This window comes from Myxocyprinus asiaticus, chromosome 22 (genome assembly GCF_019703515.2).
Source record: "Myxocyprinus asiaticus isolate MX2 ecotype Aquarium Trade chromosome 22, UBuf_Myxa_2, whole genome shotgun sequence".
Classification (NCBI taxonomy): Eukaryota; Metazoa; Chordata; class Actinopteri; order Cypriniformes; family Catostomidae; genus Myxocyprinus; species Myxocyprinus asiaticus.
In genome coordinates this window covers 5,061,101-5,077,578 of record NC_059365.1, presented here as the reverse complement: position 1 = coordinate 5,077,578, position 16,478 = coordinate 5,061,101, and the positions used below count along the sequence as shown (strand labels likewise).

The 16,478-nt window shown below is 40.1% G+C and overlaps 1 protein-coding gene across 1 annotated transcript; it reads right to left on the bottom strand.

The window, feature by feature from the left end:
• Window positions 1-228: 228 nt before the first annotated feature.
• LOC127412816 (fibroblast growth factor 16-like) lies at window positions 229-15,112 on the bottom strand. Its single transcript, XM_051649469.1, has 3 exons — window positions 14,738-15,112; window positions 10,259-10,362; window positions 229-1,649 (listed from the first exon to the last, which is right to left on the bottom strand). The coding sequence occupies exons 1-3, from the start codon at window positions 14,997-14,999 to the stop codon at window positions 1,404-1,406; spliced, it is 612 nt and encodes a 203-aa protein (XP_051505429.1). The 5' UTR covers window positions 15,000-15,112; the 3' UTR covers window positions 229-1,403.
• Window positions 15,113-16,478: the final 1,366 nt, after the last annotated feature.

The following is a 16,478-nucleotide window of genomic DNA, read 5'->3' as shown; positions in this document are numbered from 1 at the left end:
TTCCAGAAAATCAGTTAAGGAAATGCAAAAAATAAATAAATAATTCCAGCAGATTCCATATGGGCCTGCCTATAGCTTACCATGCTAAAAAGTACTCGATTAATAATGCTAATGTCTACACTGTGATATAAATTGTGTTTGCAATCAAACCTAATTCAGTGTTTCCTTTCATTTGTACAGGAAATTCTTGCAAATATGGTCACTGACAAATACTTGATAGCAGGACAATTTTATTGTCGATCATTCAGGTCAAATGGTTTAGCCCTTCCGTACAATCTCAGTAGAATCTACAGTTCCGATAACTTCAAGTTCATTACAAAATAGAGTCTTTGAAATAAATAAATATATTTATATAGAGATTTATAATTATACTTCATATGTAGAAAATAAATATATTGTACATCTTATAAATAGGTTCATCCATATTTACATGTCTTTCACTTACATTTTTAATAATGTTCCTGACAGCCTGAACATTATAAGTCACTCTTAGTCAAATGACCGAAGCCTCTACCAAACCCTTCTGCAAGCACCATACATTTTTACATCTTAAATAAAAAGTGATATCCTTAGCTATATTCGCTTTTTCTACCAATTGGAATGTGTTGCCTTTTGTAATTATCAGATTAAACCTTTTAAAAGTAGTAGACGCCAATATATCAAAGATAATCTGATTCTGTAACATTTTAAGTGGGGAACAATGTAAGTCTTTTTCCCCAACTTACAAGTGCTGCTTTTTCGTTCAAAATAGATATATATATGTTTTTTTCCAGTAGAAGCTGGTCATTTTTCTTCACACCAAGTGTCCTTAAAGTTATGTTTATCTGAAAAGCTTTTGCTTTGCATACATCCTACAGGAAGGTTGGGGTATATTCCCATGTCCATCTTCTTGGTAAGTGCCGTGTCCACCTTTTATGACCTTTCAACATGACCCTTTAAGGCAGTTGTTGGGCAAAGGCATCTTTTTGACATTAAGACATTTATGTGCTTATTTAGTTTTGACACTAGTTGTTTCCAGAGAGACAATGTGGTCCACTTTGCAGAGATGTGTGAATCCAACAAATGACTGTCAGAAGAAAGGGTGTTTGCATGACATGCATGTCATGTGACTCTGAAGTCAACACCTCTTTTTCAAGACATCTTTTGGCACCAGCTTTGGATGCAGGAATGTTCCCTCTCCTCTGTGGTTTGAAACCCATTAAGGAGAGGAAACAGATCCATCCAGGACACACACGTACTGTTTATCTCAGTCACCGTTGGAGAGGGGCTCCTCATTTTGGATCAGAACCCAAATATAAACAGTTGCGAGGCGAGAGAAGGAAGGTCTTGTGTTTCTTAATGTTCCTCAGAGTCCGTCTTCCCCATCTGAGCCTCCAACCCAGCAACTCTGGGTGATGTTCTGGTCACCTATGCTGGAACAAGTCTCTGTAGGCCTGGGGTATCTTCTCAATCTCAACTGGCCTGGGAAGGAAGTGAGTCAACTTCTGATGCTTTTTAGTCCTACCGCCTTCTCGAGGCGAGCCATCTTTGTTTAGGGCCACGTAATAGTATCTCTCAGTGTCTGCGTGCTTGTAGAGCGTGGATGCGTATGTGTTGTACCAGTTCTCTTCGAATTGCTCACGGAAAACGCATTCTGCTGTCAACTTCTTCTGCAAGAGAACCAGAAAGAGATCATTGTTTAGGTGTAGATTCTAACTGTCTCAAAAAACACACTATACACTGTGCACTTGCACTATACTCTATGCACTCGGCCATCTAGTGTACGAATTTTCAAAGTGTAGTATCATCTCAAATGAAACACTAAAGCCAGAAACGTACTTTATGAAAGTACGCGTACGCCGATGCGAGCGCTTTGCCAACACATGGCCCGGTTGAACACACAACTTATTGCATTAATGTACTATAGTTATAGTAAAGTCTGTGCCATTAAACTGGATTTATGATTCAGGTAAGTTTCTATAAATATATAGACTTCACCTAACTTGCTCAGCTATATTATCTAACTGTTTCTGTGCCTTTACAGTACACACACAAAAAAAAGAAAGGTTGTCTGATTTACTTAATCATATTATTTGTGATCTACACAACAAATGAGAGAGATGAGAGAGGGGAGACTTAATAGTGTTTATTTTTGGGATTTAGAACCGATTCTGTTATGCTGAGTTACCATTGTGCTGAAGAGTGGAGCTTTTGCTTAGGTTGAGGATGGGCACACAAAATGCTGGATGTTGCTTTACTCCAGGAGCAATTACTATTTAGCATTAGCATGTTAATGTTAAGCATTGCTAGCAAAAAGTTAGCTAAAAAGCATAACCTTTCAACATAAATGTGACAAATATTTGTGACAATAGGTAATATAAAAAGAACTTATTTTCATTGTAGAAATTACTTGAACAATTTGTTTCCTGACAAATAATTAATTAGCTAAATCAAGAGGACAAGATATGTTGATGCAGCTTAATTGATTTACAGTGCATCCGGAAAGTATTCACAGCGCTTCACTTTTTCCACATTTTGTTATGTTACAGCCTTATTCCAAAATGGATTAAATTCATAATTTTCCTCAAAATTCTACAAACAATACCCCATAATGACAATGTGAAAGAAGTTTGTTTGAAATCTTTGCAAATTTATTAAAAATAAAAAACGAAAGAAATTACACGTACATAAGTATTCACAGCCTTTGCTCAATACTTTGTTGAAGCACCTTTGGCACCAATTACAGTCTCAAGTCTTTTTGAGTATGATGCTACAAGCTTGGCCCACCTATTTTTGGGCAGTTTCTCCCATTCTTCTTTGCAAGACCTCTCAAGCTCCATCAGGTTGGATGGGGAGCGTCGGTGCACAGCCATTTTCAGATCTCTCCAGAGATGTTCAATCGGGTTCAAGTCTGGGCTCTGGCTGGACCACTCAAGGACATTCACAGAGTTGTCCCGGAGCCACTCCTTTGTTATCTTGGCTGTGTGCTTAGGGTCGTTGTCCTGTTGGAAGATGAACCTTTGCCCCAGTCTGAGGTCCAGCGCACTCTGGAGCAGGTTTTCATCAAGGATGTCTCTGTACATTGCTGCATTCATCTTTCCCTCGACCCTGACTAGTCTCCCAGTTCCTGCCACTGAAAAACATCCCCACAGCATGATGCTGCCACCACCATGCTTCACTGTAGGGATGGTATTGGCCAGGTGATGAGCGGTGCCTGGTTTCCTCTAGACATGATGCTTGCCATTCAGGCAAAGAGTTCAATCATTGTTTCTCATGGTCTGAGAGTCCTTCAGGTGCCTTTTGGCAAACTCCAGGTGGGCTGTCATGTGCCTTTTACTGAGGAGTGGCTTCCGTCTGGCCACTCTACCATACAGGCCTGATTGGTGGAGTGCTGCAGAGATGGTTGTTCTTCTGGAAGGTTCTCCTCTCTCCACAGAGAAATGCTGGAGCTCTGTCAGAGTGACCAACGGGTTCTTGGTCACCTCCCTGACTAAGGCCCTTCTCCCCCGATCGCTCACTTTGGCCAGGCGGCCAGCTCTAGGAAGAGTCCTGGTGGTTCCAAACTTCTTCCATTTACGGTTGATGGAGGCCACTGTGCTCATTGGGACCTTCAATGCTGCAGAAGTTTTTCTGTACCCTTCCCCAGATCTGTGCCTCGATACAATCCTGTCTCGGAGGTCAACAGACAATTCCTTGGACTTCATGGCTTGGTTTGTGCTCTGACATGCACTGTTAACTGTGGGACCTTATATAGACAGGTGTGTGCCTTTCCAAATCATGTCCAATCAACTGAATTTACCACAGGTGGACTCCAATCAAGTTGTAGAAACATCTCAAGGATGATCAGTGGAAACAGGATGCACCTGAGCTCAATTTTGAGTGTCATGGCAAAGGCTGTGAACACTTATGTACGTGATTTTTTTTAATTTTGTAATTTTTTTTTTTAATAAATTTGCAAATATTTCAAACAAACTTCTTTCACGTTGTCATTATGGGGTATTGTTTGTAGAATTTTGAGGAAAATAATGAATTTAATCCATTTTGGAATAAGGCTGTAACATAACAAAATGTGGAAAAAGTGAAGCGCTGTGAATACTTTCCGGATGCACTGTATGTGAAACCGATGTACATGATTAAATCATGTAAATTCAACGCATTTTTTCAGTATAGTTGATTTGAAAGAGAAAACTCACTGTAGAAGCGGACAGTTCACATTAAGGTTTGCTATAACACCCCTTGTGGCAACGTTGAGAATGCAACGCATACTTGCGTTGTGTTATGAATTGCAGTGACACATTTTAAAATGCTACTATGCACAAAATTGAGCTTGCATAGCTAGAAGTGCCCGAGTTCACGTATTTGCGTAGAGTATGTTTCGGCCTAAGTTTTTTTTTTTTTTTTTTTTTTGTACACAAGTATTCGCTGTTTTTTTTAGCATACAGAGGTGATGTTTCAAGTGCACATGTGTTGCCATTAGCTTAAAATGTTAGCCAACCTCAGTTCAAGGCTTATCGCAAATAACGTACATATTTACACAGCGTGGTGTGATGATAGTGTTCAGCTCACATTTAGAACGTGCTGTCTTCATAAAAGTTTCTCTAGTAGCCACATTCACCATTAAAGTACTACTCAAGGTTTAATACATGTTAAGCTCAATCGGAAGCATTTGTGGCATAATGATGATTACCACAAAAATGTATTTTGACTTGTCTCTCCTTTGAAAAAAGGCAAACAAAATCTGTGTTACAGTGAGGCACTTGCATTGGAAGTGAATAGGGCCAATCTGTAAACGTTAAGATACAGTTTTAAAAGTATAGCCACAAGACGTAAACAATATGTGTGTTCATTGCCATGACGAAGTAATGCCCATAAACCCTGTAATCCTGCAAAATGCTGATTTAAACAATTTAGCAGCTCACATTATACACAAGTTTTAACAAACGAATTAATCTCAGCTCTTTTATAAAAAATATAAGCCTCAAATATCTGCCTTAAACCATTCAAAATTGGCCCCATTCACTTCCACTGTAAGTGCCTCACTGTTACCTCAATTTTTCCTTTTTTTAAGGAGGGACGAGTCGAAATAAATCTGTAATCAACATTATGCCAAAAATGCTGTTGAATAGTGCAGAAGTATACGATTTGGGACTCCACTACTGTTTAAATTTACATTCTAACTGTGTCCCAAATGATGTACTGTTTATTCACTCATTTGCAAGATGCTGTCTTCACAGAAGTTTTGCTATTTGCCCCATTCACCATTAATTACAATTGTTTTGTCATCTCTGTACTCGTAGTACTCTTCTTTTCATGCATTTTCAGTGTGAACACTCTACTAGCGCTACTAATGGTGCTTTCACATCATGTTGGAATTACCATAATTACAAGACTCATGTATTCGTAGAACTCGAATTCGGAGTTTACAACTTGTAATTATTATGAAACCTGTAAAAGGATACAATGTGGCTGCTGCCTCTATATAATAGCAAGTGTTACCTGGAGCACTTTCTTTGTTCTTCAACATTTAGCAAGAGCATTTAGAGATGAATTAATGTAGTAATTAAGTGTTGCTGTCATCAACAACAAAGGCACGTAAGGATTTGTTTTGGCGTTACAAATGTTGCCAATGAAACAAATCATTTCTCAGTCCAAGAACCACTCCAGTTAGAAGCTCTGAATTGTCAGCCTGTAATTCCAGCAAGATGTGAATGCAGCAATACACTAAAGAACGGTGTAGAAAAGTAGATAAGTATGTGATTTTAGATGCAGCTTCTGATTTGGAGATTTAATGTGCACTGCATTATTATTTTTAATTACAGTAGCGAAACTGGAAACATCTTGTATCCTGCCACAATATACTCCCTCACCAAGACAAACCATTAAAGGTCTAAGATGATAAATCAAAGTGTGACACTGTTCCTGCCCTAACCCAATCAGAAACATCCTAAGCCAAACATCCTGTAGAGTGATGTCTTCAGTTGATGATCCATGCTCTGTGTATCAAGAGCACCCAGCTTGTGTAAGCGTGTGACTGCATGTTTTAGTGCTAGCATGCGCCTCCCATTTACAGAGCTCCAGATGCATTGGAAAGCATATGGGTGTGAAGACGTGTTGCTGTTTCGTTCTCACAGCGCACAGTTTACCCTTGTCACCACTGCAAAATGAGTAGAGTGGAAACTATCTCGGGCCAGACAGCAGGTGCTCGCTGCACCAGAGAAGGGAAAGTCATTACGGGCAAGCGTTGCAGTTTACACCCAAAATCATTCTTTAAATCTGTTAACCTTTTTTGTCTGCTTCCCCCATGATGCAACGAGGCAGTCTCACACAAACACGGCAGCCTGAGAGAGTCTGTGTGGGCTGCTACTACTACAGCGCTGACAGAACTCCATGAGCAATGGCTTCGGGTTAAGCAGGTGAACTTTCGCTGGCTGACTACACCGCTGAGAACAATGGAGGACACTGGGGCTACATCATGTTTCCTGCCAAAAAACAGTCGTGCAATGGGCCAGGCTCAAGTCTTGGGGTCAAGGCAGTACAAATAAAATGAGTGTTTAAGATAAAGTCAGCCTTGAAAGTTCTGTTAAGAAATGTTTTAAACAGTTTTACCAAAAATAAGCCAGGAAAAATAATGTTAAAGGTGCAAATAATTAATATATGGCTGTTTAATTAGATCTAGCAATCACTAAAAGATTTGAGCTCATCTGTTTACTCAAACATTTGGAGTATCTACCCAGGGGCATCCCATCTGTCCATGAACTAATAGTTTCTATAGCCTTGTAGTAAAGTATTGCAGTATGACTTAGTACAAAATACCTTTAGGAATATATATATATATATATATATATATATATATTACACAGTACTGTGCAAAAGTCTTAATATGTTAGTATGTCACATAAGATGTTTCACAAAAGCATTTGTCTTAAGATGGTTATTTATATCTGCTACTTTAGTGTGCCAATAGGAAATATAAATGTTAGGTATATTTCTTGAACCTTTACCTGTCATTTGCTTGCTCACTGCGCCATATTCTCAGAAAATCTGCTATGGAACAATATTGTGAAATTGCTATACAAGTACATATGCATGTAATTGAAAATGTTTCTCTTTAGGTTTATATACAAACATATGATAATAGTGAAAATAACATAAGAAAAAATGTGCTAAATGTAATACAAAATACTTTTGGAATGTTTTAAGCATTTGGTTTTAGTACAATGTCAAAATTAAAGCAAGGGCGTAGCCACAGTTAGAGATCATTCTTTGACTTCAAATCAACTGTATACACTCACCGGCCACTTTATTAGGTACACCTGTACATCTACTCATTTATGTGATTATCTAATAAGCTAATCGTTTAGCAGCTTTGTAATGTATAAAATCATGCAGATATGGGTCAGGAGCTTCAGTTAATGTTCACATCAAAAATGTGATCTCAGTGATTTAGACCGTGGCATGATTGTTGGTGCCAGACGGTCTGGTTTGAGTATTTCTGTAACTGCTAATCTCCTGGGATTTTCACACACAACAGTCTCTAGTGAGCAGCAGTTCTGTGGACAAAAACGGCTTGTTAATGACAGAGGTCAGAGGAGAATGGCCAGACTGATCCAAGCTGACAGGAAGGTGACAGTAACCCAAATAAACGCATGTTAGAACAGTGCTAAGCAGAAAAGCATTTCTGAACACACAACATGTCGAACATTAAGGCTGATGGGCTACAGCAGCAGAAGACCCCTCCGGGTACCACTACTGTCAGCTTAGAACAGGAAACTGAGGCTGCAGTGGGCACAGGCTCACCAAAACTGGACAGTAGATGATTGGAAAACATCGCCTGGTCTGACAAATCTGGATTTCTGCTGAGGTACACAAATGGTAGGCCCACTGCGGCCTCAGTTTTCTGTTCTTGGCTGACAGAAGTGGAGCCCAACGTGGTCTTCTGCTGTTGTAGCCCATCTGCCTCAAGGTTCAACATGCTGTGCCTTCTGAGATGCTATTCTGCTCACTACAATTGTACAGAGTGGTTATCTGAGTTACCGTAGCCTTTCTGCCAACTCGAACCACAGAACTGCTGCTCGCTGGATGTTTTTTGTTTTTCGCACCATTCTCTTTACACTCTAGAGACTGTTGTGTGTGAAAATCCCAGGAGTTCAGCAGTTACAGAAATACTCAAACCAGCCCGTCTGGCACCAACAATCATGCCACGGTCGAAATCACTGAGATCACATTTTTCCCCATTCTGATGGTTGATGTGAACATTAACTGAAGCTCCTGACCCATATCTGCATGATTTTATACATTACACTGCTGCCACACGACTGGCTGATTAGATAATCACATGAATAAGCAGATGTACAGGTGAACCTAATAAAGTGGCCGGTGAGTGTATATAATGTAAAAAATAGCTGTAAATTCTACGTTTTTTTTTTATTCTGTTCTCAAACGAATCATAACAAATTTGTGAAACTGAGAATAAATAAATAAACGACTAAATAAATGACAATGTGACCCAATTGGTTGCATCGCTGTCAATCAACTCCTCCAGAAATGCCATATAAAAATGTATATTTGCCCAACCATTTTTAGTGTGGCCCATCTAAAAGTTATTTTCTGTCTATGCCACTATAAAAGCCAATTATTTAATTTTGCTAACGTATTATCTTTATATATAGCACTTACTGTTTTTCTCACAAAGTATTGGTGTCTCCCTAGGGTGTTGGTGCCCTACTCAGGGAGCGGAGGCCTTGGAAACGGGGGTCCAATGCAAGGGTATCATCATATTTGGGGGTCCTTGGCATCAAAGTTTGAAAATCCCTGGGTTATAAAGTTTACCGGCATTGTGTCATCATGACAACAAAGTTGTAATATGGGACACAACTTTACACTGAAAAGGTTAGTAAGTTACTAATGTATAATGTTTACATCTTTTAGCTATACATTTGAAACAGTAATTATTTTAACGTTTATGGACTGGCCCCATTCACTTCCATTATAAGTGCCTCACTGTAACCACAACTTTTGCTCTTTTTAATTAACGAGGAACGAGTTGAAAATATTTTCTGTGGCAAATAACATTATGCTACAACTGCTGTTGATTCAGCTCAACTTTAATGAACTCAGAACATTCCTTTAAATGGATAGTTTATCCGATTTCATTTTCTCAACCTTATGACATTCAAAACGTGTATGACTTTTTTTTCTTCCGTTGAACACTAAAGGAGATTTTTGCTTTGCAACTTCTTTCCATACAATTAAAGTAAATGGTGACTGAGACTGTCTAACCTTCTTTCTCCGTTTTTGTTCTATGCAAGAAAGTCAGTCATACTTGTTTGGAACATCATGAGTGTGAGTAAATGATGGCATAATTTTCTTTTTTGGTTGAATGGTTACTGGTTCCTTGAATTCTACGCAACAGAAATGCATCTGCAATCAAATGTGTGTGTTGAACCCAGGCCTGAACCTCCAGGTGATTTGTAGTAAGAGTGCATGCTGACCAGCGCTTACAGTCTTGATTTTAATAGGATGCTATCACGTTACACGTGAAGTCATCTCTCTTCTTGCTTTAAATAGGTTTGTTTTAACTCAAGATCCACAGAAACTTGCTGGGGCCCCCGCTTATTGTCTGCCGAAATCTGATAGCATGTTTTTCCCACAAGCATGGCAAAGTCTGCGGAGGGGGAGGCCAGCTGCATTTTCCTATATATGGTTCTCTGCTAGAATACAAAAAGTAAGTTCAATCCTGCAGCACACTTTTATCTCCAGGTCTCTTGCTTACAATTTGCACACTCCCGCTCAGTCCTCACGCGACTGTATGGAGATATGCACAAAGCCAGGCACGCTCTCAGTTCGTATATCCACGATATGTGGGTGTGTATATTGTACACACTTCATGTGTCCCTGGAAGATATGTAAATATTTTAAGTATGGAGCGAAATGAAGAGGCAGTTTTTCTTCGCTGAGATTGAATGCTCTTGCTTAGGGGTCCTTCTTGTGTGAAAATGTATGAAGACAGAAACAAGGTGAGCCAGATGGACAGAGCTGCGATCAGACCCCACTGATCAGAGGTCAGGGCTCGCGGCAGTGGAAACATGGCTTGTTTTGTCTGGTTTAATGTTGTACATCTGCATCATATGGGAAACAGACTATGGGCTGGTGGATGGGTTGCCGTCCGCTCCCCATTTCAGCACCGACTACATTCCTATTGGTACACTTCATAGAGCGGAACCGTGTGTTGGTGCAATGTGTTTGGAGTGTGTGCGAGCGCAACAGAGGCTTGACTTACCGACCCATAGAGTTCACCTTTCTCGTTCATCCCCAGATAGAGGCCAGCATCCACGCCTCGTATGCTCACCAGTCCGACGGCCAGACTGATAAACTCCAGAATACCTGCCACAGAATTACATGTGTCAGACATTGTACAGACACCTTACAACTGCAGCACAGCTGTGCGTCAGCTGAGTATATGAGTGTCAGGGAGATGTAGCCAGCAGTCGATTTAAATATCACTGCCTCTTAGGTACAATGTTTCTTGCTCGACCAGAGTGGTTGGTGGCAAAAACTTAGCGGCTGAAGATGGTTGGTCACTTGTTGAACAAGCTACTTAAGGGGCCTGTTTGGGACACCGGCATCCATAACGCAACATATGATGTTGACCAGCTGTTCTGTTTTTATTTTTCCAGCAGGGTTAGCAAGCCTTAAAAAATTCATAATTTACTCATCCTCATGTCATTCCAAGCAGAGGCCTATAGTAACAAAGTACAAATACTTCACTGTACTTCAGAATATTTTTTTAATATATGTACTTTACTAGAGTATAAATATTTCTGATAACATTAACCTTTACTTCACTACATAAAAAAAAAATAGGATAGTCAACACTTTGTGTTTTCAATATTTTGGCTGAGTTCGGAATGGCATCCTACCCATACTACCCTTACTACTACTGCCATATCTGTCTGTGGCAGAACTACTTTAGAGTAGTATGGTAGTATGCCATTCCGAACTCTGCATTTTTCTTTTCAATTTTATGCAAATGAGTAAATGTTGCATAAAATAAGTGTTTGTTTCACTTTAGAAATTTTGTGTACATCTGATTTGCTGTTGTTAAATTGTATTTTGTTTATCGGCATTTATATCGGCCATTCTGCTCTCTGGATATCGGTATCGGCATCGACCATTAAAAAACCCATATCGGTCAGCCACTACTACTGATAAAGTTACATGTAATATTTATCAGTTCGTAAGTGAATAAAGTGTGGTTACCATTTCTACACAAAGGTACAGTGTGTATGAACCAACAATGAACAGCTGTGCCATTATTTATGCCATTTACTTGTAATGTTGATGCTTAAGTACATTTAATATGTTACTTTAGACATTTGAGTATTTTTCTCATGTGCAACTTCAACTTTTACTTGAGTCAGTTTCCAAATTTCCATTACTTTTATATATCAGCTCTGTAGGTCCATATAATGCAAGTCAATGGGTACCAAAACTTTGAAGCTCCAAAAGCACATAAAGGCAGCATAAAAGTAATTCATAAGACTCCAGAGGTTTAATCCATGCCTTCTGAAGCGATATGATATGTGTGGGTGAGAAACAGATCAATATCCAAGTCCTTTTTTACTATAAATTCTACTCTTTGCCCAGTAGGTGGCGATATGCACAAATAATGTGAATCGCCAAAAACAAAAGAAAGTGAAAGTGGAGATTGATAGTAAAAAAAGTCACATGGACTACTTTTATGATACTTTTGGGTCCTTTACACTTTAACGTATGGTACTATCCACTCCTAGTGTATTGCATTGACAGACCAGGATATTCATTGAAACGTTGACATCTCACTAAAATTTGCTGACTGTGGAATAATATTTTATATTAATAATGTGTAAAGGGCTAGTTTACCCAAAAGTATTTACATTTTGTGAGCATTTACTCACCCTCATGTTGTTCCTAACCTGTATGACTTTCTTTCCTTTGTGGAAAACAAAAGGAGATTTTAGGCAGAATGTTGGTCTTAGTCACCATTCACATTCATAGCATCTTTTCATCTGTACAGTCAAAGTGGATGGTGAGTAAATGATGACGGTTTTCATTTTTGAGTGAATTGTCCCTTTAAGGTATCAGCATCACGATGCACATGAGCCCAATCTTGGCCGAAACCAGCTGTCCGCACTCTTTTGATTAAGACTAAGACAAATAACTACACCTTTGTGGTCTTCTACCACCACCTGGACTGAGTATGTTGTGATTTGGATGCCAAACGACGACACTGCAATCTCTCTGATGCAGTTAAGCAGAAGCATGTTTCATATGCGTTTAATCAAAGACACTGCCAACTCGCAACATTACCGACAAACGCCTCGCATTTGCCTTGAGGATGCCAGAAACATGACCGCAGACCACCCAATCCAGTAAAGCAGCTTGTCTCGGCCTAAAAACAAGCATTACCGCTGGATTCCACAGTGGTCATGCTTTAATTTAGAGCTATTCCTGTCTCCAAAGCAAGGGCTGCACCTGCACAATGATTACGGATCAGAGCCATGCAAAAAATGCTCATGTCTGGGCTCTGCTATCATTTGTTTATCATTGTAATACCAAGAACTCCTTGACTGATTTATTAGCGCTGTAATTAGTAGTGTCTGTGCCTGCATCGGTCGGGGTCCTTTGAACACATTTTTAGAGAAAAACAGCCTCACGCTGTGAGCTTGCTTTCTGCTGCAGAGGGGCACCTGTGACCCTGCCGAGGGCAATTCAAGTGTGAGACTGAGAGATCTGTTACTACTGCCACAAAAAGCACACTTTGGACACTTAAGCCACACTAAAAATGTCTGAATGTCATCACAATGGACGATAAAATATCAAAGCAAGTGGCATCTGCAAACAAATGCTGCAAGAGCTTTTCTCAGAACTAACTTCATTTTTCTGAGCCATTTTGGCATGACTTTTCGACAACTGGTTTCAAGATGATTTTTAGTGGATGTATGAAGTCAGTTTATCTCAGCTTCACACAGGTGTAGTTCAGCACATTAACCATGTTCCACTAACGTTGGGCAAACACAAAGTGTCCAAATACTTCTAGTTTTCAAAATGATTAAAATCTAATAACCTATTTTTGGGGTCACCGTACGTAGTGCAGGGGCCCCAATTTCAGGAAAACATAAAATTGTCAATATTGCGAAGAAAGTTTGTTGTGCCCCACTCATTCAGATCTACATCCCTGTGCGATAATCACCTATGAATTCTGCCCAAGTTATGCATGCAAGTTATGTCTTGCACTTGCATGCAATTGCAATATGAAAGAAAAGCGATGACAACCGAAACTGACAAATGAAGCATTAGAACACATTTGTTCGTAACTTTCAAGTGACGTTTCTATTACACATTCCCATAAGGTGGGAATTTTCCAAATGAACAGAGTTTATCTGCATGCAACACACAAACACACACTGCTTGACAGCAGATTGATTGATTGACGGATGGTCAATGCTCAGCGAATCATAGACACATGCAGCATTTTTGCCCATCACAGGTGTAAATAAAATTGAATATCTGACACCAGCTTTTACTGTGTCATTATACAGTAGGCTTTTTTTCTGAATGTATCTTTATTTTTAAGTGTATGTTTCTTTGTCTTGCATCACGGGGATGTTTTTTGGCTTATCCCCAACCTTGTTCAGCACCCCCAGATCGTCACCGATCCTCCACCAAGGTTCACAGTGGGTGCGAGACACTAAGACGACCAGGTGGAGAATCTGTGATGATCTGAGGGTGCTTCAGCAAGGCTGGAATCGGTCAGATTCGTCTTTCTGAAGGATGCATGAATCAAGCCACGTACAAGGTTATCCTGGAAGAACACTTGCTTGCTTCTGCTCTGACAATGTTCCCCAACTCTGAGGATTGGTTTTTCCTGCAGGACAATGCTCCATGCCACACAGCCAGGTCAATCAAGACCCTGTCATGACCAGCCCTATCTCCAAACCTGAACCCCATTGAAAACCTCTGGAATGTGATCAAGAGGAAGATGGATGGCCACAAGCCATCAAACAAAGCCGAGCTGCTTGAATTTATGCAGCAGGAGTGCCATAAAGTCACCCAACAGCAACGTGAAAGACTGGTGGAGAGCATGCCAAGATGCATGAAAGCTATGATTGAAAATCAGGGTTATTCCACCAAATATTGATTTCTGAACTGAAGTTAAAACATTAGGATTGTGTTGTTTAAAAATGAATATGAACTTGTTTTCTTTGCATTATTTGAGGTCTGAAAACACGGCATCTTTTTTGTTATTTTGACCAGTTGTCATTTTCTGCAAATAAATGCTCTAAATGACAATATTTTTATTTGGAATTTGGGAGAAATGTTGTCAGTACTTTATAGAATAAAACAAAAATGTTCTTTTTACTCAAACACATACCTATAGATAGTAAATCCATAGAAACTGGTCATTTTTACAGTGTTTTTTTTTTTTTTTTTTCAAGAGCTGTATATAAAATATGTGGTTTTCACTGAAACGTCACATATATGCAACATATATTTCAAAAACCAAAACTAGTAGAATTTAAATATATGCGCTATAATGTTATATGCATATATATATATATCAGATTTCTGTGATCCCAACATATAATAATATGTATTAATTGCGACTGAGATGCCAAAGCAATTTTTTAACACTAAAAGACATTGTTTGTTTGGTAGAATGTACGAGATGTCGCATCGTACAGTGATCCAGGTGCGCGCGCCAAAACTGCTGGCTCACCGAATCTGCTGTGGTCTTGTCTAGTCCCGTGTACCGTCCCGTTGGGAAATATCTCCAGCTGGAAGCCGGTGCGGCAGTAGAGCTGTCTCCTGCGCAGAATGCCCTTCAGGTGGCCAAAATCCGTGAGCGATCCGCGCTGCAGTCTGCCCTCAATCAGACCTAATCTCTCATTCAGACCGTCCGACAGAGGCACATTCCCCAGCGCTGGAAACGCCTGCAAATCCAGATCGATGGTCCCGAGAAATCCAGTCACCTCTGCCATAACGAGAAAAACTTGTGTGCTTAGAGACCGGACAGGAGAGAGACGCTCATTTCATCTGTGATTCAATGTGAACCGAGTCATTTATATAGACATCCATATCCTCCCCGAGCCACGCCTGGATGACATCCCTGCACCTTCAGCATGGCAATGGTGAGTTATTCCTTAAACTTTCATCACTGATGAAACACTAAAGCAGAAATGAGCGCGCGACTGATCTGTGTGTGCGTAAAGAAACACTCACGCCGCAAAAATTCCCAAACCGCGCAAATCAATGAAAAAGTGTGATAAAACCAACACTGTTCATAAAGTTTCTCAGACTGTCTGTCTGCGGTTTTGTTCCTCTAATCGAAGGACACCATGAGCTGCGTAGCTTTAGTCTGATTGTAGATCACAGTGTCTCTCACTGCATACCTATAGCGCGTAACAAGTCACTGGAGGAGTTTCAGGCTGTGTCTCAAAACCTAATGAGCTGCCTACTTAGCACTTTTTGGGCATCTTGGGCGCGTGCAGCAGTTTTGGGTATCATAGAAGCATTCAGCAACCTAAAACCAAGGGAACTGCCTACCTAGACAGCATTTTGGGGCAATATTAGCGTGTGCAGCAACCTCAAAACAACTGATCTGTCTAAAAAGACAGCATTTTTTGGGCATCATTGGCGCGTGCCTCTTCTTTGGGCATCCAAGTGGATACAGTACTTTTGGTATTATAGATGCATGCAATAACTTTAAAACCAAGTGAACTGCCTACCTGGACAGCATTTTTGGGGATCTTGGCATGCGCAGCATTTTATTGGGATACACGTATGGCTCTTTTGGGGTCTCGCAGGTGGATGCAGTATTTTGGGCATTATAGGTGCATGCAACAACTTTAAAACGTAGTGAGCTGCCTACTTAGACAGCATGTTTGGGCATCACTGGTGTGTGCAGCAACCTTAAAACGATGTGAACTGCCTACCTAGACAGGATTTTTGGGGATCTTGGCACACGCAGCATTTTATCAGGATGCACGCGTTTCTCTTTTAGGGTCTCACAGGTGGATGCATTATTTTGGGCATTATAGGTGCATGCAACAGCTTCAAAATGTAATGAGCTGCCTACTTGGACAGCATTTTTGGGCATCATTGGTGTGTGCAGCAACCTTAAAACCAAGTGAACTGCCTACCTCGACAGCATTTTTGGGCATCATTGGTGCGGGAAGCATTGTATTGTCATATGGATGTGCGTTTTTTGGCATCACAAGTGTATGCAGTATTTTTGGATATTATAGATGCATGCAACAACTTCAAAACCTAATTAGCTGCCTGCTTAGACAGCATTTTTGGGCATCAAAATTCATGCAGGAACCCCAAAACCAAGTGAACAGCCTACCTAGACAGCATTTTTGGGCATCTTGTTGCGCACAGCATTTTATTGTAATATGCCTGTGCTTCTTCTTTGGGCATCACAGGTGGATGTAGTATTTTGGGGATTAGATGCATGC